General features: G+C 45.2%; 1 protein-coding gene across 2 annotated transcripts; it reads right to left on the reverse strand.

The window, feature by feature from the left end:
- Window positions 1-1,286: 1,286 nt before the first annotated feature.
- Window positions 1,287-21,705, reverse strand: pals2b (protein associated with LIN7 2, MAGUK p55 family member b). Of its 2 annotated transcripts, XM_086192497.1 has the most exons (14): window positions 21,623-21,650; window positions 15,584-15,645; window positions 11,936-12,175; window positions 9,328-9,428; window positions 8,843-8,995; window positions 5,615-5,767; window positions 5,171-5,398; window positions 4,357-4,488; window positions 4,170-4,266; window positions 3,881-3,949; window positions 3,647-3,808; window positions 3,367-3,569; window positions 3,156-3,284; window positions 1,287-2,403 (listed from the first exon to the last, which is right to left on the reverse strand). In XM_086192497.1, the coding sequence occupies exons 3-14, from the start codon at window positions 12,054-12,056 to the stop codon at window positions 2,227-2,229; spliced, it is 1,725 nt and encodes a 574-aa protein (XP_086048623.1). In that variant the 5' UTR covers window positions 12,057-12,175; window positions 15,584-15,645; window positions 21,623-21,650; the 3' UTR covers window positions 1,287-2,226. The 2 variants fall into 2 exon arrangements, with proteins under 2 accessions (XP_086048623.1, XP_086048624.1); XM_086192498.1 differs by lacking the exon at window positions 11,936-12,175 and having other exon boundaries at window positions 21,623-21,705.
- Between the last annotated feature and the right edge of the window lie 352 nt (window positions 21,706-22,057).

Genomic DNA, 22,057 nt, shown 5'->3' on the forward strand with positions numbered 1-22,057 from the left:
CCGTGGTTTCCCTCCTGTCTGGTTACATGACGGCACAACGGATTCCAACATAAATTCTCCTTTTGTGTGTTCATGAAATTTCACACGTTTATGGGAAACTTTAAGCCTTTGAGTCATCATTCTGATGCTGAGCCATACTTGTTATTAATCTACATGGCAGCGCATTGGTAGCCACATTCACATGCAACTTTTCCTGGAAATATGCCAGCATTTTTCCTGGATCCGATGTGAATGAATAAATTATCTGGAAAATCTTCTTTGGTAATTTCCCACCTCAAGACCGAGTCAAGAGATGTCAGCGCGAAGGCTGTTCTGAATGAAAGCAGGAGAATGGCAGCCCTCCACTGGTCGTCTGGTGCTGTCAGTGTGAACAGGTGAAAGACTGCAATGTTCTGGAGCGGAGCTGCACGTGTGCACGGTGAAAATCGAGAGTGGCGTCAAAGAGGCATTTTCGGGGGAGCTACACAGCATACAGGTCCAAAGAATGCTCCTAAAAGCAGACAAGTATTGGTGTAATGCATCAGGAATATGCTGTTTACCTCTATAACATTCAGAAGCTGTCATACTGTGTGTGTGTGTGTGTGTGTGTGTGTGTGGCCGTGACAGCAGCTTTTATTTCCACATTTGGTAAAGATTTCCCAGAAACAATGACCTCGCTGAACATTTACCCCACAGAAATGGTCTCAACTCTCATTGCTGCGCATCTTCTTCCGCTCAAGGTACAAATAAACTTTTTGCAAATATATATACATAAACAGATTTTTTAACCATTATTGCCCGGCAACATCGAGGGACATTTGGGTTGACGGTCAGTTAGATGTTGTAATCTTAAACCCATGTTCCACCAGACTGTCCACGAAAACAAATCTTTAACTTGATTTAAAAACAACAACAAATCACTCGAGGAAATTGAATCGACTTTATTCATTCGCTGTTAGAAATGTAGAAACAAATCTGTCGTTGTGAAAACACTTGACCGGGCAGCGGGAATCCAGAATTCAACAAATATGACAACTCTTGCCTTGATAAACATCATCAAGGATACCGACCACTACTGATCTTCAAGTCCTAAAATTTCTAATTTTTTTAACATGTTTTGAATAGTTTTCTCCTGATATAATTTTCTCCTTTTTTTTTTCAATTGTAAAAAGAGTTTTGCCCTTTAGTGCATTCACAATAAAAGCCCTTGCCTTCAGTTCAAATATTGGTCAGATGTGGATTTGGAACTATTTAATCGGAGGACGATCGGGCCTTTGGCATACACTGAAGATTAAGGAGCATAAGGATTTTGTGTGTGTGTGTGTGTGTGTGTGTGTGTGTGTGTGTCACTTTCACACATAAAAAACACAAACAAACTGACATGTAGACGATAAAGAAGAGAGCAGCGCCGCTCTTCCTCCACACAGACACTCAGGCAGGATCATTAAAAAAAAAAAAAAAAAACACTCCGAAAAAAAACTACGGCAATGAAAAACTAGTAAGAAAACAGAACTAGAACAGAAATCAACACGATAAATGATCTTGTCTTTTACATACAGGAGAAGTTGTGCACAAACAAAACCCTCTTATTTCAGTTGACCTTTGACCTTCTTTTTTTTAAACTCCACATTAAACAACACTAAAATAAAAAAGTTTCATTGTACGGAGGTGAAATAAAACAACTAACAGGTTCCTTGGACATGGCAGCGACACTGACGAGCTTCTCCCCCCCCCCCCCTTGAAGATCTTGACCCCATCCTTGTCTTCATGTTGATCCTTAATCCTGAGTCCAAGACGAGGTGGAAGGGGGGAGGGGAGAAATCAAACCGACGAGGTATTTGAACGACTACAAAATAAAGACGTGTTTCACTACAACAATAAATTAATGCAAAAATATGGCCGTGACCAGATTCTTTTTTTGTTCCGTTCTCAATCACATCAAATAGAAAGATCTTTCATAAAAAGTTATAAAATAAATAAGCACTCTTTCCCTTTGAGTTTGAGTAGAAAAAAGTCGCATGGCGTGCAGGCCCGAGAAGAGAGAGAGAGAGAGAGAGAGCGAGAAAAGGAGGACTCTTTTTTTAATATTCATGTTACTTTACACAAGTATCTCTCTGGTCTGTCTCTCCTGCCTTGATGGTCAGAAACACACATGCTGGTGGGTCTTACGTGACCGGCTCACAGTGGACAGTCGAGGACCCCCAAACCGCCCCCCCCCCTCCCCCCCTCCCCCAACCACCCCAGTCCTCAGTACACCCAGTTCACAGGGACCCACTGAGGTTCACTGCACAGTGTGTCCACGGCGGCCTGTAACGTCTCGAAGGCCTTGTCCAGGTTGTCGTTGACGATGGTGAGGTCAAAGTAGTGGCTGTAGGCCCTCTGGATGCGCGCGCTCTCGTCCACCGTCTTCCTCAGGTCCACGTCCTGGAAACACGTACAGGTGAGTTGGTTCCTGCTGCCGGAGTAGCCTCGACTCGTAACGCCTGATTTCACTCTGCGGTGCTGGGCAAACACGACTAACAAAGGCTGCATTCCATTTAGCTGCTTCTGCCTGTTGACTGTGTTGGCGGCTGTTTAATGAGTGTTTCTAATCAATGTACAAGGCCATACATGAAAACCATACCTTACCCCATCTGGGGTGTAACCCTCGTCTGTCAGACTGAATTGGGGGGTTAAAAAAGTCCTTTAGTGTGTAAGAACACACTTGTGCCTCCAAAACTACTTTCTCATCTTCAAATGGCAAACGAGCGACTCGCTGGTGATTCTAACGGAGGTGGAAGACACAGATATTTTCCTCAGGAGTCCAAAAACAGCTATAAGAGAGAAAAATGGCTGACAGAGAAAGAGCTACAAGAGAGAGAGAGAGAGAGAGAGACTATTGGGCCTCATTCATGAAAGGGTTTTTTTGGCACACGTTTGTCCTCAGCCCTGAAAAGGGTCTTACAGACCTGCAGAGCCTGGTAGTTATTTGTTACGCCTCCCCCTGACAAGCCTGTGACTGACAAATACTAGCAGGCTTTGCCTCCTGTCTGTGAGACCAAATTGAGGGCTAAAATGGTTCCAAAGGACATTTCAAGAACGGGGCCCACTGGACTCAAATCCACCGGGAGAATAGAAACAGAACTCTAGATGGATGTCAAGTCCATCACGAGTCCACAATCTGAAGGTGAACTTACCGTGAGCTGTTTGGTGGTGATGCCTGCGTCCACCACAGCTTTGTGCATGGCCTTGAGCGTATCAAAATCTGGCGCCGCGATGAACACCACGTAAGGCATGAACTCTGCTGTTTTCAGAACCTTCAGGGCCTAGAGGTGGACACAGGAGGAACAGTGATTCCCTCCCCATCACTTTTTAGAGACTTGAGGCCCGTCTAAACGCTCCCCTTACCTGTGGGTTGACATCCAGGATGCAGGTCCGCCCAGTGGCCACCACCTCATGGATGGATTCGATCTTGGTGCCGTACAGGTTGCCGTCGTACTCGCCGTGTTCCAGGAACCGACCTGCTTTCACATCTACCTCCATTTCAGTCCTGGTGGTGAAGTGGTAGGAGTTTCCGTCCAGCTCGTCGTCACGCGGCCGTCGCGAGGTGTCTGACGGGAGGGGGTTCAGTTAGTTGAGCTATTGGTCCTCGCTGATGTCGAGAGATACAGATTAGAGTGTGACGTACATGGAATAGTGGTGCCAAAGCAGGTGGGCTGAAGGACCATCAGTCGGTTCTTCAAGCTACGTCGACCCACACCCTGAGCACCAATCAGGACCAGTGTCTTTCTCTGGAAAGCAGGGACCTTTGCCACCTCCTCGTAGATCTGCAGCTCATGCCTGTCAAACTCTACATGACAGCAGCTGTTAGTAGGACAAAGATAAGATGTCAGCTCAGGAGCAGCATGGCTAAGAGTCTCACCTGCGTTCTTCGCCGTCAGGTACATCATCTTCTTCTTCTTTTTGCCAGCTATGGTACCACAAAGGATCCCTGAGAACCAGGATAAGCATATGTTTGCTATTACATCATTCAGCCAGACGGGGGCAGGCTTGCACCATACACAGAGTGTTGAACAGATTTTGCTCCCCAGGCGTTTTGCTGCCATAAAATCAGTTTTCAGTGGTTAGAGCAGCACTGGGGTCAGGTGGCAAACCAGTTCACAGACTGGGTCAATCTCATTTCTCTACACCAGCAGGAGAACAGCACCCACCTGATCCATCAAAGTCTCGAGGGACAAAAGCTTTCCTCTTCTCCTCCAAGAACTGACTGGGTATCAAACCTGTAGCTCCTCCCACCACATGGCACGCCTGCCACAGATGACATATTACAATTTTACATCCTTTTTTTGGGTTTGTTTTTAACACATCAAGTGAAACCAAAAATTCTGGAAGTCTCACCTGCCACCAGTTGGGATCCTCCCTGTTGACGATTTGAAGGATGTCACCTTTCTTGAACGCCATCCCCGCCTCCCGACATGGGATCAGGCTGTCGTTGGCAGGGTTGTAGTCAAAGTACGGCCGCACGTACACCTGGGAGGGTTTGATGTGAATGAGTGAAAGGTTAAACCCGTCTCTCGTACTGGCTCGCTCACCGTGGTTACGCCCTCCACTGCTCCAGAGCTGATTGTATTGCGCCAGCGGTGGAAGGTTTTGGCTTGGAGTGCAAGACTGAATGAATTAAACAAGCAGCCAGAGGAAGCAATAAACCCAGCCAGTAAAACAACAGCATGGCAGCAGGATGGGGTTTTACTCATTCATTTCTTTCCAGTGCTCACTAACCTTCTTCCTCAGCATCGATAATGGGGCAAAAATGTTGTGTGTATGAACTCACCAAGAATTATCTCACTACTGTACTTTTAATGTGCAGGAGATTACAGGAAAAGTGTGTGTGTGTGTGTGTGTGTGTGTGTGTGTGTGTGTGTGTGTGTGTGTGTGTGTGTGTGTGTGTGTGTAAGAGATAGAAACAGCTAGTGTGACCTAGATAGCATGTGGAGTGTTATTAATAGGGCTCCCAGGGTTAACATTCCTGCGCAGGGAATTGTGGGAAGGGCCGTAGGACAAATCACCAGCCCTGTACCACTGCCCAACATCTGCCGCTCATTACATAACTGCTGTGTGTGTGTGTGTGTGTGTGTGTGTGTGTGTGTGTGTGTGTGTGTGTGTGTGTGTGTGTGTGTGTGTGTGTTGACATCTCATTCGTGTGTTGTTGTACCTGCGGAGGTGCAGGGGCGTCCCGGTAGCTTGGGAGGATTTTAAGAGTGATTCCTCCGCTGCAGTCCTTGAGCATGTCCTGCAGCTCGGTGGGGTTGTTGCCAACGTCTTTGCCATTGACTTCCTTGATGATGTCACCCACGTGAAGAAGACCCTGCCTGTCAATCATGCCACCGTGAAGGATTCTAGCAATAACCAGGTCGTCCTTCTCTACGCGGAATGTGACGCCCTGAGAAGAAGGATTAGAGTCCCTTCATGTCTACTGGCAGACATCACCACACACACATACACCACAAACGAATCTCTTCACGCACACACACACACACACACACACACACACACACACACACACACACATACACCACAAACGAATCTCTTCATGCACACACACACACACACACACACACACACACACACACACACACACTATAACACAGTCTCTTACCAGAGGCTCCCCGGCCTTCTTTCGGATGCCAATCATGCGCACAGCATCTGCCTGCATCAGAGCGTTGTTCACTGCTGCGTCATTGGCTGTCTCAGCTGGGGGCGGGACTTCGTAGCATTTAGAAGCCACCATGTCATGCGCCTCCAAAAGTGACTGAGAGGAAGTGAACAGGACCAAGAGGGAGAGTGTAACTTTTCATGGATGAAAACAAATGACAACTGGAAATAATAAGCAACAATTCAAGTCAGTTTAGCTGCACTGAGGCTGGTGAGACCAGTAAAATCTGCAGGCTAGTGGTTGCTAGTATGAGGGAAACATTAGTAGCAGTGATTCTGTCCAATCTGCCTCTGTTACACTGGTAGCAGTTGTTGGCTCGTGTGGTAAAGTTGAGATTCATAAGTTTAAGGCTTTTTAGCTGCCAGAACTATTCATCTTTGCTGCAGCAGCCACCTGGTAAACAGCAGTGAGACTCATTTGTGCCAGGCTCAGGATGTGCGTCTGCATGTATTTGGCTGGAGGAAGCAGTGTTGCACACACAGGTAAATATGCATTCAATTTCTTTTTTTTTTTGCATTGTTTTGTAACCGACATTCGAATCCTTGATGTAAAATAAACCAAAATTACGAGGCTCACTTGCAAAATTCAGTCTGATGTTCCAGAGGTGAATATTGGATGATGCCAGGCTGTGATTAAAGCAGCGATATAACTTCATTTCTTCTGTCTGAATCCACACCAAACTGTGGCTCTTCTGATGGATCACATCTGATCCTACATCAGCCCTCGGTTAGAACTATAATCTGAACTTTGACCCTCATATCAGCAGGCTTGTTCAAACCTGATTTTTCCAGCTGAGGACTAAAAATCCAACCTGTGCATTTAGAGAACTCCACACAACCTCTTCTTCTCACTTCTGGACTAGCGGAGCACTATTTTCTCCACTTCTTTTCCACACAGCAGCTCGGCTATAAACCAGCACCAGTTTTAGATCCCGCATCACTACCTGTCCTCGCATCTGAGCCCGGCCATAAATCTCAGAATTCCTGCAACGCTACTCCACCCTCAGACCGCTCAGGTCCTCCCTCCTTGACCTCATATTTCTAATCCAAGGACGGATAAAGAGGTTTAATTTGTTTTCAATTTAAGTTTTGTTATACGAATGCTGACGATTAATGTATGTTTTCATCCAGGGTTTTATTAGACTGAAGGTATTTTTTTTTTAAAAAGCTCTGTTGCAAGGCGTATATTTTACTTTCCAGAAAACACTGAACACATTAAATAACTCATTTCTATTCAATGAGCCTCTCACAGAACTCTGCTTTCATCCATGTTTCAGTTAACAGGCCAATAAATACAAACTATTATCTTTTATATGTATGTTGTGTATTGGTATCTTTAACCTTTGTAATTTAGGTTTTAAAAAGTGCTTGCTCATATGATTAGAATAAAGACAATTAAAAAAAAACTCAACAAAGAATAAACAAATCCAAAGCTGCTGGTTTGGTTATAGTTTGTATTACTAAACCCCCCCCCCCCCCCCACTACGTACTTGTTTAAGGACAGATTTTATGTGAAAAGTTCCTAAGGAGAAATAAAACAAAAAACTAATCATCTAATGGGAGGAAATCCCAAATATGGATTATTATTGAATACAATCAATTAATTCCTGGTTCATTTAACATCCAGCATCTGTGAATAAACATCAGACCTCTTCTTAAGTTGCTGCTGATTTTGTAAAGTATATTTCTAACAGTCAGGCAGAAAAAAAAATTCTTGGAAAAAAAAAGCTATGTTTTTAAAGTCACAAAGTGATGTAATATCTGTTTCTTCTAACCCTCCCTCCCTCACTCCGTCTCTTCCTCCCTCCCTCCGTCTCTCCCTCCCTCTCAGTAGGTCAGCAGGGTTTTATCCTTCGGCTTACAGAGCAAACGGCTCTGATTGGTCTGCCGGCTTGGATGTGTCACTCTCATTGGTCTAGCCTGTGCAAATGGGCCGGTAGGACAGAAGTTCACCGGTTCACGAGGGTCCCAAACATCGACTCCTGCTACTGCAGCTTCCCATTAACTACAAACGGTACTTAACATGGAGGCCGATGGAAATCTTGAAAAGAGAAAAGTCGGACACCCCATTGCTCAGAAAACATTATTACGTAATTAGCAAAATGGGGATTAGCAGAATTACTTTCAGTTGATTTAACCTAACAATGGCAGTCTGGTATTAAATTGAAAAAGCTATGTTTGATTAAACAAAATTAATCACTTTACAACAAGCGTGTATTCAAGAGACGGTTCGCCAAAAAATGAAAATTCAGTCAGTATCTGCGAACTCACATGCCGACAGAAGGGCGGGTGAGGTTTTCAGACCATAAAAAATAACTAGTGGAGTTTCACAGGAAAAAGTGTAGCAGTAACCTACCAAGCAACTGAGGTGAATGGAAACCAGTTTTCAAATGTAAGAAAAAACACAATATATCATTAAAATACCTCCGTGCTGCTATTCCAAAGTAAGCACGTAGAGAGGGTTGAAAACATCGCCGCCGCCGCCACCTTTAGAGCCGCCCTGCTCACTGTGTCCTGGAGCTTCCAGCACTGACGCAATGTTTGCAGTGAGGCTAAAAGCATACATGGCAACTTGGCATGTGGCGGCTCCAGGACACTTGGGTTACTCTTGACGAGCACATGTACATTTTCTAACATTTGTGAGTTGGTCTCCATTCACTGCAATTGTTTGGTTGATTACTTCAACACCTTTTCCTGTGAAACTCCAGCAGTGTTTTGCGGACTAAAAAAAACAAAAAACAAAAAAAAATTCACCCAACCTTCAATCAGCAAGATTATGACTGAATTTTCCTTTCTGGGTGAACTATCCCTTTAATACCGGTTCCTTAATACTTAGTTAACAATTATTACTGCCTTATTCATTATTAGTTAAAAGTTAGAAAAACTTAATTCATTATCAGTTGACAGTTATAGTGTCTAGAAATCATTTACTAACAGTGTTCATGTTAATAAATGCTTAATTATGCTTAAGTAATACTTATTTAGCACTCTCACATATAACTAAGCAGTAACTAAGTATTATCAATAAAAAGCAGCTTGATGCGGAGTCCCTGGGCACCTGTAGGATACTGCTTCAATTTTCAACCCAGCAGCAGCAGCATTATTTTCAGAAATCTGTTTTTTGTCACCGACCAGAGAACAGATTGACTCAGCGTGGTGTGTTTTCACTCACCTGGAAGTGAGGCTCCTGCAAGATCCTGGACAGCTCAGCGGCACTGTCATCTTTAACCTTGAGACTGCTGATGTCACCCAGGATCTCCGTCACCAGCTCCATGTTATTGTCCTGCACCGCCTCCAGCTTCACTTCCTCTAGCTGTTCGTGAGCCTGCGAGGCACGTTCAGAGAGGGAAGGTGGTGTTTTTAGATCTGCTGACTGTCAGTTGTGAGCTGAATATTAACAGCCTGATGTTTGCTGTGTTCTCATTCAGAGGAGTATTTATGTTTAGTCATCTGACATATCTAAAAGTCTCAGTCCTGCAGGGAGAATGAATGAGACTGCAGCTGTCCTCCACCTGAACTTGCTAGACGACATGCGTGTGTGTGTGTGTGTGTGTGTGTGTGTGTGTGTGTGTGTGTGTTTGTGTGCAGAGAAACTGCAACACACAGTAAATAAAACAGCAACGTCTGTGTTCTAGCCTAACCAGGCAGCGTACGTACAATGGGACTTTCCATGATGCCACGCAGGAAGAGCAGGTCGATGTCTTTGGCGCCTGTGGAGGTGGGCAGCTCACCCAGATTATCCAACACCTGCTGCATGGCTGAATGTGAGAGACATAAACAGAGAAAGAGCCAGATAACGGGAGTTAACCAGGCGTGAAAGTCACACACACACACACACACACACACACACACACACACACACACACACACACACACACACGAGAAGACCTTGATTGATTGCATTACTTTCAGGCCTTTCGTGCAGCGTTTTCACAGCTGAGTACTTTAAAACATGGTTTGAAATTAAGCAAAATTAAAGCTCAATCTTTTCTGGTCACAATTCAAATGTTCTCGGCTAGAAGAGAGTTTCTTCACAAATGACATCCTTTGAGTCTGTGCACACGGTGAGAGAGAGAGAGAGAGAGAGAGAGGTGTGGAATGTAGGTATCAGCCAACTAATGCCAGGGTCTCAAAGCCCATCTAAGCCCATTTAAGAGATTTAAAGCTCCGGGGACGTGTGTGTGTGTGTGTGTGTGTGTGTGTGTGTGTGTGTGTGTGTGTGTGTGTGTGCGTGTGTCTCTGTGTCATTACACACTTATGTAGCCAGTGAATATGTCCAGTCAGCACTGATTCATCATCTGCTCAGACTGTACTTTGATGTGCTATCCATCTATTATCTTACACCTTGACTTATGTTTTAGGTCAGAAAGCTGTTAACCTCTTTTTAAACGAGACATGGAGCAACATTTCTCATCATGTCAGTGTAGCAGAGATGGGAAATCGGGGAATAGCAGATGCTAATGCTCCTGATTGGATCCCACATCCTGCACTGGACGGTGAGACCACTGTAACACAACACGAGACACGTCAATGATCCACACATGCAGTTTAAATAATCTGCTTCGAAATACGTTTGAATTTCATGCATTTGCTTATATTGTATGTTATATTTTAATACAGCGCCAACAACAACAATAACAACAGTGATGATAATCAAGAAAAACAGCTCTGGTGTTGGAATCAGAATCAGTGGATGTGTTGAAATCAAATTGAAACTTAAAAAAAAAAGGATGGATAAGTGCATCTATAATATGTTGTTTTTGGAAAAATACCATGTGATAGGTGCGCATGGTTTCTGGGTATGAATATCTAAAGTGTATTTTTGCATATAATATGTAAAAACTATTTGTTTTGAACATAGTTGAGGACTTTGGACAGAATCCATTGAATTTAAATCATACATTGGTTTGCAGCACTAAAAGGAGAAACTGTACCGTGTACTAATTTATTATACACAAATAGTTCAGACGTGAACGATCCTCCTGGTGGTGGACGAATAGAGGAGGCGGGTCAAAAGTGCACATCAGTGAAGTCAAACATTTCCTGCATGACAACACTGAAAAGTGTTCAGAGACTTCAGTTCCTGTGGAGACCCGACACACACGCCAGGATAAACACAACTGCAATTGCTGGAAATGCATCTCACTCACTCACGCACTCACTCACTCACACACACACACACACACACACACACACACACACACACACACACACACACACACACACACAAACATGCACACACACGCACACGCACACACACACACATAGAACGGACTAAATCACCGCTGCGATCCCTCACTCTTTCATCCACACTAACAAGTACTCATGAATGTGTTTTCCAATTCCTCAAATGTTTCCATTCAATCACAACTAGCAGACGTTTTCGTGATTCATAATGTAAGAATATTTGTTTGAATGAGAGAGAGAGAGAGGGAGAGAGAGAGAGAGAGAGAGAGAGAAGAGAGGTGCCTGGACGACAGAAACTTTCCAGCCACTTGCAACAAAAGGAGCATCCAAACTAGACCCTAAGCCAGAAATATTGGAGCTCTTGTGTGATCTGAGTTGACCTCTCTTCACTCGGTCAGCCCACTCTTCACTAGCGTCCTTGACCGCAGGAATGTTTGTTCATCTCATCCTGTCGTCCACCTCTCTGCCACGTGGACCTTTGTGTACACTACCCGTCTCCACACAGAGTTACATTATGCTCTTCTATCCAGTGAGACATTGGAAGATGAGCTTTATAATCCTTGGAAATATGTCACGCAGGAGCTAATATCCTTGCTAAGCCTGGCCTGACGAAGTTGTTACCAGCTCTGGACAACAGCGGGATGTTTTCCTGCCAGATCACAAACCTACAACAATGAATCATCCTGCTTACCTGCTCTTGATTCTTCCCTCTGTGGTGCTCTCTGGTTTGTGTGCAGTCTTTAACCACCGCCTTTGGATGTGCACCTCGCAGCGCGGTGTGCAGTGAATGCCAATGCACACACTTCCCTGCTTAAGAATTCCTAACTCTGTTTCTCAAGGAATGCGAGACAAATCCCACAAGAACAGACCTGGCAACCTGCATTATATGTGGTAATATTATTTTTTTAGCTCACCGGACGGAGATCAGAGGAGTACCTCGGCTAGCACTAAAGTAACATCATCCATAACTAATCGCACTGTGGATTTATTTTACAAGTGCCTCCTCTAGGGAAAAAGGAGGGCAACTTTCACAGCATCATTCCCTCCATCTTCCATATTCTGTTCCTCCTGTCCTCACCTCCAGACGTATCAGCTCCCTGTGCCGACTGGGCCACCTCCACGCCAGGCTGTTCCGGTGTCATCACCTCCCGTGCCTCCTCCTCCTGTACCCCATTGGCATCCTCCATTGCTGTGACCATCACCAAGCCTTCCTTCTTCTTCCTCCCTGCTGCCGCAAGTACGCTAAGGCTAACCACTAGCAAACCCCCAGGAGTTCCACAACTGTCCTCCAATCGACTCGTCTGGCCCCGCTGACCCTCTAAACTCCCAGAGACACAGAGGGAGAGTACAGCAGAAGAGGAGGAGGAGGAGGAGGAGGAGAGGGTGGGATTTAGGGCAGATAATGAGAGAAGCAAAGAGAGCGACAATAGCGTGGGATTAAGATCAATGCATGTTAAGAGAGAAGAAGGGAAAGAGGGGCGGCGTGGAGGAGGTAAGATGATGTGAAGATAAGTTCAGAGAGACAAGCATGAACGGGAGGAAGAGGGAGGAAACTGGACGGCATACACAGATGTGGACATGCATTCAGTGCCTGTCAGTCTCCTCCCTCCACTCCAGCTTTAATACCCTCCCATCCTAACCCTCATCCCCCTCACACACACACACACATCTACATATATACACACACACACACCCCCACACACATACACACACACACGCACACACATAATCCCACAATCCTCTCCTGCTGCTGAGGGCTGGCCTGAGTACCCCGTCTCTTGTTTTCCACCGACCCCACCCAAAGTGGAGGTGCCACTCATGTCTAGACGGGACACACACACACACACACACACACAAACACACAAGTTGGATGTGTCATTACGTAAGTAATCTTACATAAGTGTTACTGAGGAGGGCCTGACCCTACATTCCCATTCTAGTCCTCCTCTTTCTCTCATTCGTTCAGGGTTTGGACTCCCCGCCGCACTTCTGAGCGTGCTCATCTGTATCCACAGCGGTCGCCCACCTTCCTCAAGCAGCATGTGTCGGCCTAATGGGAACTTTTTCCTCACTCGCAGTTTTACATCGGTTTCTCCTTCTCTTCAAATCATGGAGGCAGTCAGCTCGGAGGTGCTGGCGGGATTATAAACATTATTGGGGCTGCCATTTAACTCCTCCCTCCCATGTCGGGTGCACCGCTGGGTGTCATGACACAAATCTTCAGGGACCCAATTACTAATTTCATCAAGAGATAATGAAAATGATTAAAAACCATATAAAGAATAAATGTGTGAACACATAGCGAACAATCTGTTCTACAGTACGTCTCATTAGCGTTGCTTCAAACTGGCCTCTGCAGGGGGCATTAACGGGGGGGGGGAGCACCTCACAACATTATATTTAAAAGTTTATGTGTTATCATGAGGCTGAAAAAATCCCTCCAAATATATCTTATCAGATATTATGTTCAATCCCCAGGAAGAACTCGGGGCCTTCACTCCATTTTTAGTGGCCAGACTGTGGAATTAAGAGTTTGGCGCGAGAAGCCCACAAGCCTGAAAATGCTTTTTTGTCCATAAGCTTACAATGGCGGATGCATCACAGTCCCTGCGGAATGACTCCATTAACGATCAGAAGTTGATCTACTTAGTCTGATAACATTAAGAAGGTCTAGACGAGCCTTAAGTTAGCCAAAGGCTAGAGCAGAAGTTAGCTGATAGCATGTAAGCGTAGCCTCTAGTGTGCTTGCTCTGGGGGATGACGCAGAGACTTTATATGGAAGTTTTGTTTGTTTGTTCTCTCTGTTGATTCATGAGCATTTTCACAGAAGCTAATGTAGCCCTGTGGTTACCATGGTTTGCCATCTAAGTGTGTTAGCATGCTAACATGTGCTAGTTTGGACTAAATGCAAGTTGTGTCCCTGTGGAATGTCATTAGTTTTTAAGGTATTTTATTTAATGAACCAAAGAATTGATCAAATTATGACAATTATTTTTCAGGGAACTGGATTCTGTAACAGATTCGGTGCCATAGGGGATTTTTGACTGGATGACAGTCGCTGTCAGTGAAAAGATGCACCAGTGGAACAGTCAAATGTTTGGTTGCTATTCCTCCATCTTTCCTACCAAGGCTGCAGAGATGCAGGATAAAGCCGTCCCGTACAGTCTGTAGCCTCATCTAAACTGGCTCCTCCCCTCGAGTGCCCGCCCACACCGACACAGCTGTGCAAGGAGCAGATCTGCCTGCTTTAATCCGTCCCCTAGTTTCCCTCTACACGGCCGGTCAACCCCTCCCCCAACACAGGACGTGGGACTTTAATCCGGCCACAAAAGCACGGGATTACCAATCTCTCACTCCCTCACTCACTCATTCGCCATATCCAGTGTTCAAACATCACCACTCAGATAGCGGTGGCTGGTTTGGTTGCTTTCTGTCCCAGCCTGAATTGACATCCTGGAAAAATAGAGTTACTTCAATATCTAATCACAGCACTGGCAGTAATACTACAGGTACTGCAGTTCCAAACGGCAGCCTTTTGCTGGTCTGCTTTCTAGATTAAAGTGGTGGGAGACTTGAGTTGCATGGGAGCAAAGGGAGAAAGCTTTGTAGCGTTTCATCCTCAAGCTTTGGCTGAATCAGCACAAATATGTCACAGCCAATGATTGCCTTGTATTTCTTTTATTTATTGTATTGATTAGGTTTTATCTTCTTTCCACTGTGTGTTGTTTTATGGAGTGTATTTACTTTGTCCCCCCCCCCTTTTTTTAACGTACCCAGAGAAAACAGATGCATATAAATACTCTGGTTCAATTACTTTTAGTAGAGCGCCATCTTTATTAAAATAAAGGGGGGGGGGGGAGAGCCATTTACAGTTTGTTCGTCACATCAGCACACGAGTCTTACTTCTGAAATATTCTGGCCTAATTCTCTTGCGGTAGAAAGTCAGAGAATGTGAACTGAACTTTGGGTTTAAAGACTCATACAAAACAGAACGGAGCGCTGAGTTGAGGCTTTGTTAGACAATAAACAATCAGCTGAACCCTGTTAGTTGTATAGTTTACACGAGAGACGACAAGGTTGTTCGTCCTTTTCCTTTTTTCCTAAAGCAGAAATAGAGCAGCTTTGCTTAAAGTCCAAATGGGAGCAATCTGGCTGAATTCACAATTAAAACAAAACAAAAATAATCAGGGATTTTTACTAAAAAAAGAAAAAAGTGCTCAAAGTCTATGCAAAATGACATTGTGCTTCTTGTGCTTTATGACCTTGCACATTCAACCAGGGTGTTTTCACAAATGGTCCCTTTTAAGCAAACAGACCTGTCAAAGGGGACCCAGTTCTATTTGCCCTCATATTTCAGATCATTTCTCAGAGGCCTCTGTTGTCTTTGGCCACGTTCACACTGCAAGACTTAATTCTGATTTATTAGGAGGAGAAAAAAACTGATCTGAGCCACTTTTTCCAGCAGTAGCCTTATCAGTCCAGCTCCAGAAGCAGTGGACATTTGTGTTCACATGAAGTGAACCACAAAATGGACTTGAAGCGAACTGAACCCCCCCGGTAGTTCATCTGATTCGTCTGTTCAGGCCTATAGGGACGAGGTGTGAATGCACCCTAAAAAGTGGGTTGTTTCAAAAGCACTGAAGTGACAGAACCATGTCAGCTTGTGGACACTTTTGCTACACATCTCCACAGAACAGAGGAAGAGGTGGGGAGGAAGTTGTGTTACCTGTGCCAGTCAGTGTAGTCCGACCCCCGTCCTAGCTGCGCATCAGTGGGAGCTGTGAAGACCTGAAGACAAGAGAAGGAGAGGAAGAGGAGAGTTGAGGGCATGAATATTCTCTTCTACTTGCGTTCCGGCATTTCCATAGCTCCTCACGTATATACTCGCTTTAGCATTCACACATGCACACACACTCTCTCTCTCTCTCTTTCTCTCTCTCTCTCTCTCTCACACACACACACACACACGCGCGCACACAATGCCTCTGTCTTTTTTTTTTCTGTGGTTGATCTCTCTCATCTATCATCCTGTTGTCCCTGCCTTTTGCAAGACAGGAGTCTTGTTTGCAGACTGAGGCCGTTCGCAGCGACCAGTCGTCCAGGGTGATTCATTGTCCTCATCTATTCGAGAGTGCTTGCATCATCAGTTGGCGATGCACCGTAAATGTAGTAAATGGTTGCTGTTCTCTGAAAGTCATGACAAAGCAGTACGCATTCAATCTGAGAAAAGACTTTCCCTTAATTTCACTTTCAAATATATACAGGTGTAAATATCACCTACGAATAGATATAGGACGGCGTCATGTTACGAGGATTCTGTGATACTCGATATATTGAAAGGTAAATAATCTCATAACATAATGGCATTTGTGAAACTGAAGAAAAAAATGCTGCCTAAAAAAGTAGCAATCGTGTATTTATTCACTCATAATTTTTGCACAGAATTTGACATCTGAGATTAAACAAAATACAACAGAGAACACAGACTTTGCTCAGTACCTCTTCAAAACACACACATGCTAAACTAAAATATTGATTTACATTGATATTTTGTATATTTTGTCCCCTCCTCCTCCCATATACTCTAAGTTGTCTCCTTCTCCCAATTGGTTCCCAGAATGAGATAAAACTGTCTGTAAATGCCAAAACCATCACCAAAAAGAAAAGAAACGAAAAGTTGTTACGCCAGGAACGAACCAAACTGTGGTTCGGGTCAAACCAAGTCTCCGGTGTTTCAGGGGAGGTTTCACCTGTAATTTTGCATCAGATCAGGCTGAAAAGACCAGACCAAATAAAATCGTGTGTCCTCACAAGCACTGATATTTGCATAAGGACACAAAACCATGGTATCTAGGCCACTTCCTTTTCTCTTCCACTCACAAATAGACAACAGCGACCCTGCATCATCCATCCAATACAACCTTGATTCAAGCTGCTCTGAATTGCCATTGTGAAAGGGACCGTTCGAAAATCTGAACTAGGGAAAAAACAATGAAATGGTGTGATTACAAATAATTGATGTCTGCACCGAGCCAACCTGTGATTGATTAGCCTCATTCTGGTTCGCTTGTATCTCGCACTTCCCTCAGACACAGACAAGAGGACATCACGCTGCTCACTTAACCTTTGACCTTTAGCTCCTCTCTAGTCTGAGTCATACAAACACATCCAATCCTGCTCGATCAGAATGAGTTCCAGGTTTGTAAATATGATTACACTACACACACACACACACACACACACACACACACACACACACACACACACACACACACACACACACACACACGCTTATTACTGGCTATGATCTCTCCTCGTTGCACCGAAGTCCTTCACTCATCATGTTTAGCGCTAATTGGTCCTTCATTGTTTGACACAAACGCGAGAGCCAGGTCGATTCATTACGCAACACAGATTACAATCAGGCTCAACACACTCACTGGAAGTGAAAGATATCCCCCGCAAGAATGTTAATGGAGGCAAAGCCACCAGGGCAAATCTTTGCCAAGTCATCCGCACCAGGGAGCAGTAGCCTGGCCAATCAAAGGTCCGAACACAAAGGAGGAGAGAGTGAAGGAGGTGAAAAACTGCGCAGAAAAAGGATCCGTTTTATTTAAGAGTAATGTATAAAAAAGGGTAGAAGGAGCGGGAGAATTTCTAAAGAGATTTAGAGCGAGAGAATAAGAAATCCGCACAGATAAGAGAGTTATAGGAAAAGCAGCTCAAGTCGTGGGAGCAGGGGAGGGAGAAGATGAGAAGCTCTTAGTACATAAAAGAGTAGAGGGACGAGGCTGCTGAATGCAAACACTTTTGTGGGATGTTTCTAGAAACTACAGCTGCAGGTAAAAGCAGTCGTCTGGTGTTTGTTGCACCAACAGAATAGATTTTTATCAGAACATCCATGAATGTGCTTGTAGACACGGAAAATATGCGTTTGTACGTAGGTCATCTCAAGACCGATGTTTCCACTGGCAAAGGTCGAGATTTCTCAAAATGATAACATCAAGCACTTTTCTCATGTTACTCCAAAACCTCTTTTTATGACAGGAAGTGGTAACCGGTATCCTGGGCTGCGATTGGCCAGCTCAAAGGAGAGGATGCGCTAACAAAAGCTCTCTGAGTGCCCTGGTTGCCAAGCAGTCATATGATGGACAGCTCCTGGAAGAGGGATTATAGGATCAGGGGGTTTGTTTTTGTATGAAACATCATTTCTGTCCCACACATGGTAACGCGCGTGTGTATGTGTGTGTGTGTCCCCTCTGGATCTAGTCACGCTAGCAGGGAATCTCGCTGCACCTCTGAGAAGCACATTTAGAGTGTCGGATGGAGCACAATGCCACTTCCCTGGAGGTCACGAAACACAAACACACACACAGAGTCAAGTCCATAAGGCATCCTCCCTGGAGGAAGCATTCACGTCAATTTATTCACTCCACCTTTATTCTCTGCCGGACACACACTTGCTCTCGTGCACTGCGGGGCTGGGGGGGCACAGTGCTCTGTGAGCAGCTGTCACTCCTACTTCCTCTCAATGACTTGAGAACCACAAAAGAGGCCAGCGAGCTCTGTCCTGCCCAGATGTCGCTTCAGGAGCTTTGTCCTGGGGAGGCAATTATAAACTTTCCCCACTGGACAAGTTGGAAGTGAGTGTTGGGAGCCACAAGATACTCCATGAAGGAGTCTCGCTATTCATCCAGTAAGCCCCCTCCATACCTGACCACCTCTCTTCAGTGCTGCCTCTCACCCATCACCCTCTCTCTGCCTCCAGACAAACCCGATGTAGGTCACCCCATGTGTTCACACCGCCGCTCAATAAGAGGATCACACTGCTACCCCAAAGATGGCCACTTTAACAGTTTCACTTTCATAACGATGATCATCATAACAGTGTTTTTACTCTTAATATCACAATTTTATTTAAGTGTTGTCCACACAAATGGACTCCAAAACGAGTCGCCACAAATGATTTGAGCGCAGCCGCCTTTCTGCTGATTCATGCTACCTCAATGATTTAATACAAACATCACCGAAGACGACCAGAGACGACCTCCCTCTACCTCTTCGGCTCTATGAGGTTACAGCTGGTGCACTGTGTTTGCGTGGGTGTGTGTGTGTGTGTGTGTGTGTGTGTGTGTGTGTTTGAGTGTGTGTGTGTGTGTGTGTGTTCTCTACAGCTTGGGATGATATAATATAATCACACGGCTGTCCACTGCTTGTCAAAACTCTTCAGCACTGAACCCACACTGATTTTAATAATGAGCACCTTGCAACACAATACGTCCCACCACGTGGCTCCTCCTGTGTCTTCCCAGCCTCCTCTTACTGATCTTCAGTGTGAAGCAGAGTGATGCAACAGCTGTAAACACGGCTGTTAAAGGAACACGCCAACATTTTCGGAAATACGCTTGTTTGCTACCCTTGCGAGAGCCAGACAAGAAGGTAGATAACCTTATCTATTATGCGAGCGCATGAAGGGGCTCAGATGCACAGGCTGAGTTAGCTTAGCACAATGAATGGTCGTGGATGGGAAGTGTTAGCATACCCCTGTCAGAGGCTGTTCAATACATAAGGTTCAGGATCTTGATCAGTCCTCCTCAACCTCCCATACCAAGTCAGTGATGATCGGTCGCAGCACTCACTCTTCTAGTTGTCATAAACATCTTGTTTTGTTGGTTGATGTTCTGAGGTCCTGCGTCAAATCACGGTGCCCAATCAGGAAAGTAGTTCCGGCTATGTATCTGACTCTAAAACTAGAATGTCATATAATATCAATTCATTCTTTCCTGATAACATGTTATCTATACCTCTAATTATACTGATGCAGGCTTTTATAGTGCTTCCCAACCACTACCATTCGTTGTGCTAAGCTAACTAGCGGCCGGCTGATGAAAGTGGGACTCAGCTCCCTACTTGCACATGAATCCCCCCCCCCCACACACACACACACACAAAAAGAAGCTTGTTCTCTTAGGTTTAAACATCTAATGTGTGTAATACTGGAATTGCTTTTGGTTGTCTTTTCTTATGATTCGTGAAAATTAAAAACACCTCTATATTTTTATCTGCACCTGCGGTACCCACTTAATGAGCCTGTCTGGTCTAAATGAACGAAACATTTACATTTCTCTTGAGATGGAGTGCTTTCTTTTGCAGACTACAGGAGTTGTTTGTATGCAAATTGCACCCTGGTTCATGGATAATGATATTGTTTATCTGCAGTGGTATACCCCTTTAAGATCTTAGTGGGGTATGAATCTGGCAAATCAGCACTTATAGGCTGCAGCAAAACAGCCAAAGACGGTTCATTTCAAAATTATCTTCTGTGGGTAGTCATTTGCTCGTGTGTTTTCCCAACCGAGGTGCATGTTACGGCGTAAATGTGTTAACAGTGAGGAGGGGGCAGGGCAGGGCAGGGACTCTTAATTGTAGGTATGTGCATGTAGATCTATCGCTGGGAGGATGAATCACTGCAGTAATGCCTGTTTGTCTCATTCTTCCCCTTGATTTCGAAAAGTGAAAACATCCGAGTGTTGGATTATATCTGGATGACTCAGCTGTCATATTTCCAAGCATCAAGAACACGCCTGAACTCCTGGAAGGAAGGAATATGACAGTTATGTGAGGTCGGACTTTGTGCCCCCATCCATCTCCGCTTAAGCAGAACAATAAAGGTCATGTTGTATCCTTGCCCTCTTGCTGGATATCCCTGCCCAGATACACTCAGTAAATGCACTCAAGTGTCTCGGTCTACTGCCCTTCCTTCTTTGTATTAGATTCAACTAATCTGATTACACTCTATTATACAATAGAAAGGAAGAAGGGAAGACCCATAAATTCTAGTTTACATGCAACAAGATCCACCCTCTCTCTTTGGCCTGGTAGTAATATATACATAGCCCCTCCCAGGAAGGATCCCCATGTACCCCCCCCCCACCCCCCATCATTACGTGTGCAAAGCTGAGAAGCTTAGAAACATTGCCAAGTGACCTTTTGGCCCTGTGACCAAGGAAGTCCCCAGATTCATGGAGAGGCAGTTTGGTTTCGACAAAATGCTCAGATACATTAGTTCTGACATCATGTTAGTGTAATATTAATGGATGGTGCACTCACACAGCCCAGTGGAGAATAAAAAATATATAAATCGATAGGGCGGCCTGGCTGTGTCCCCTTCAACCTCAACTGATCTGGACTTTGCTGATGATTAGGAAAGTTTTGCAGGAATAAAGAAGCTCCATACGTGACTACGTGGAACAGCTTTCTTTCTCTTTCTCTTTCTCTCTGTGTGGATTCTAAACCCATTTTCTGCTTGATGTTGCGGTCTGTCAGCGGCGGACGACCGCTCCCGCGGGGTCGTCCTTCTTTTCTCTCCCTGTCATGGATCGGTTCGGACGCACGCGCGCCCGATCCGTGCCAAACGGCTACGCCGTTTTGGGATGACCAGACAGCTGGAGGCTCACACCAATCTCGCCACACGTGCGGCCATTTTTTTGTTACCCATCCCAGCCATTGTGGCGCGCGCACATTTACGACAACAGCCCCCATCCTACGGGTCCTTCCTGGTGATAAGCGGGACGAGGACACAGGTCCGAGTCCACCTCGGGCTGCCGCAGACTCAGTCCCCGCCTGCTCTATCACCCTTCCTCTCTGTCAAACTCTCCCGCACCTCAAACACGCCAAAGTGTCTTTGTCCTTCACGTGAACGCCGGAGGATGAATGAATCCCACATCTGAAACCCACGAGTGAGAGATCACGAACCGGAGCTTACCTGGGAATCGTGCGCGTTAGTTCGCGGTGGGCCACCGACCGTCCCGGTTGGATATTCAGACCCCCCCCCTCCCCTCCTTCAGCTGTCTGTCCTGGTCCCGCAACAGACTACCAGAGAACACGATGCCAATCAAAGTGACGCGCCCCGCCTTCTTACCCGACGTCACACTCCACAACCCAATGGCAGCCGAGGTTCCGCCCTCACTGAGTAATTACAGTGTGGTGTAGTATTTTCTCTCCATCACGCTCCTACACTCCTTCATTCACGCAAATAACTAAGACCGCAAAGAGACGTCCGTTTGTGTCCTCCAAGAACGTCTACGTCGAGATGAGGTCAAAGTTCCTCTGCTTTTAACGGAAGAGGAGCTTAATAACACGTCACGGGACCTTAACTCGTCATGTTCTCGACATCGCTTTCCAAGAACATTTACAGAAC

Source organism: Aulostomus chinensis, chromosome 22, assembly GCF_037954235.1.
Source record: "Aulostomus chinensis isolate RoL2024-O1b breed Wild chromosome 22, RoL_Achi_v1.0, whole genome shotgun sequence".
NCBI classification, from domain to species: Eukaryota; Metazoa; Chordata; class Actinopteri; order Syngnathiformes; family Aulostomidae; genus Aulostomus; species Aulostomus chinensis.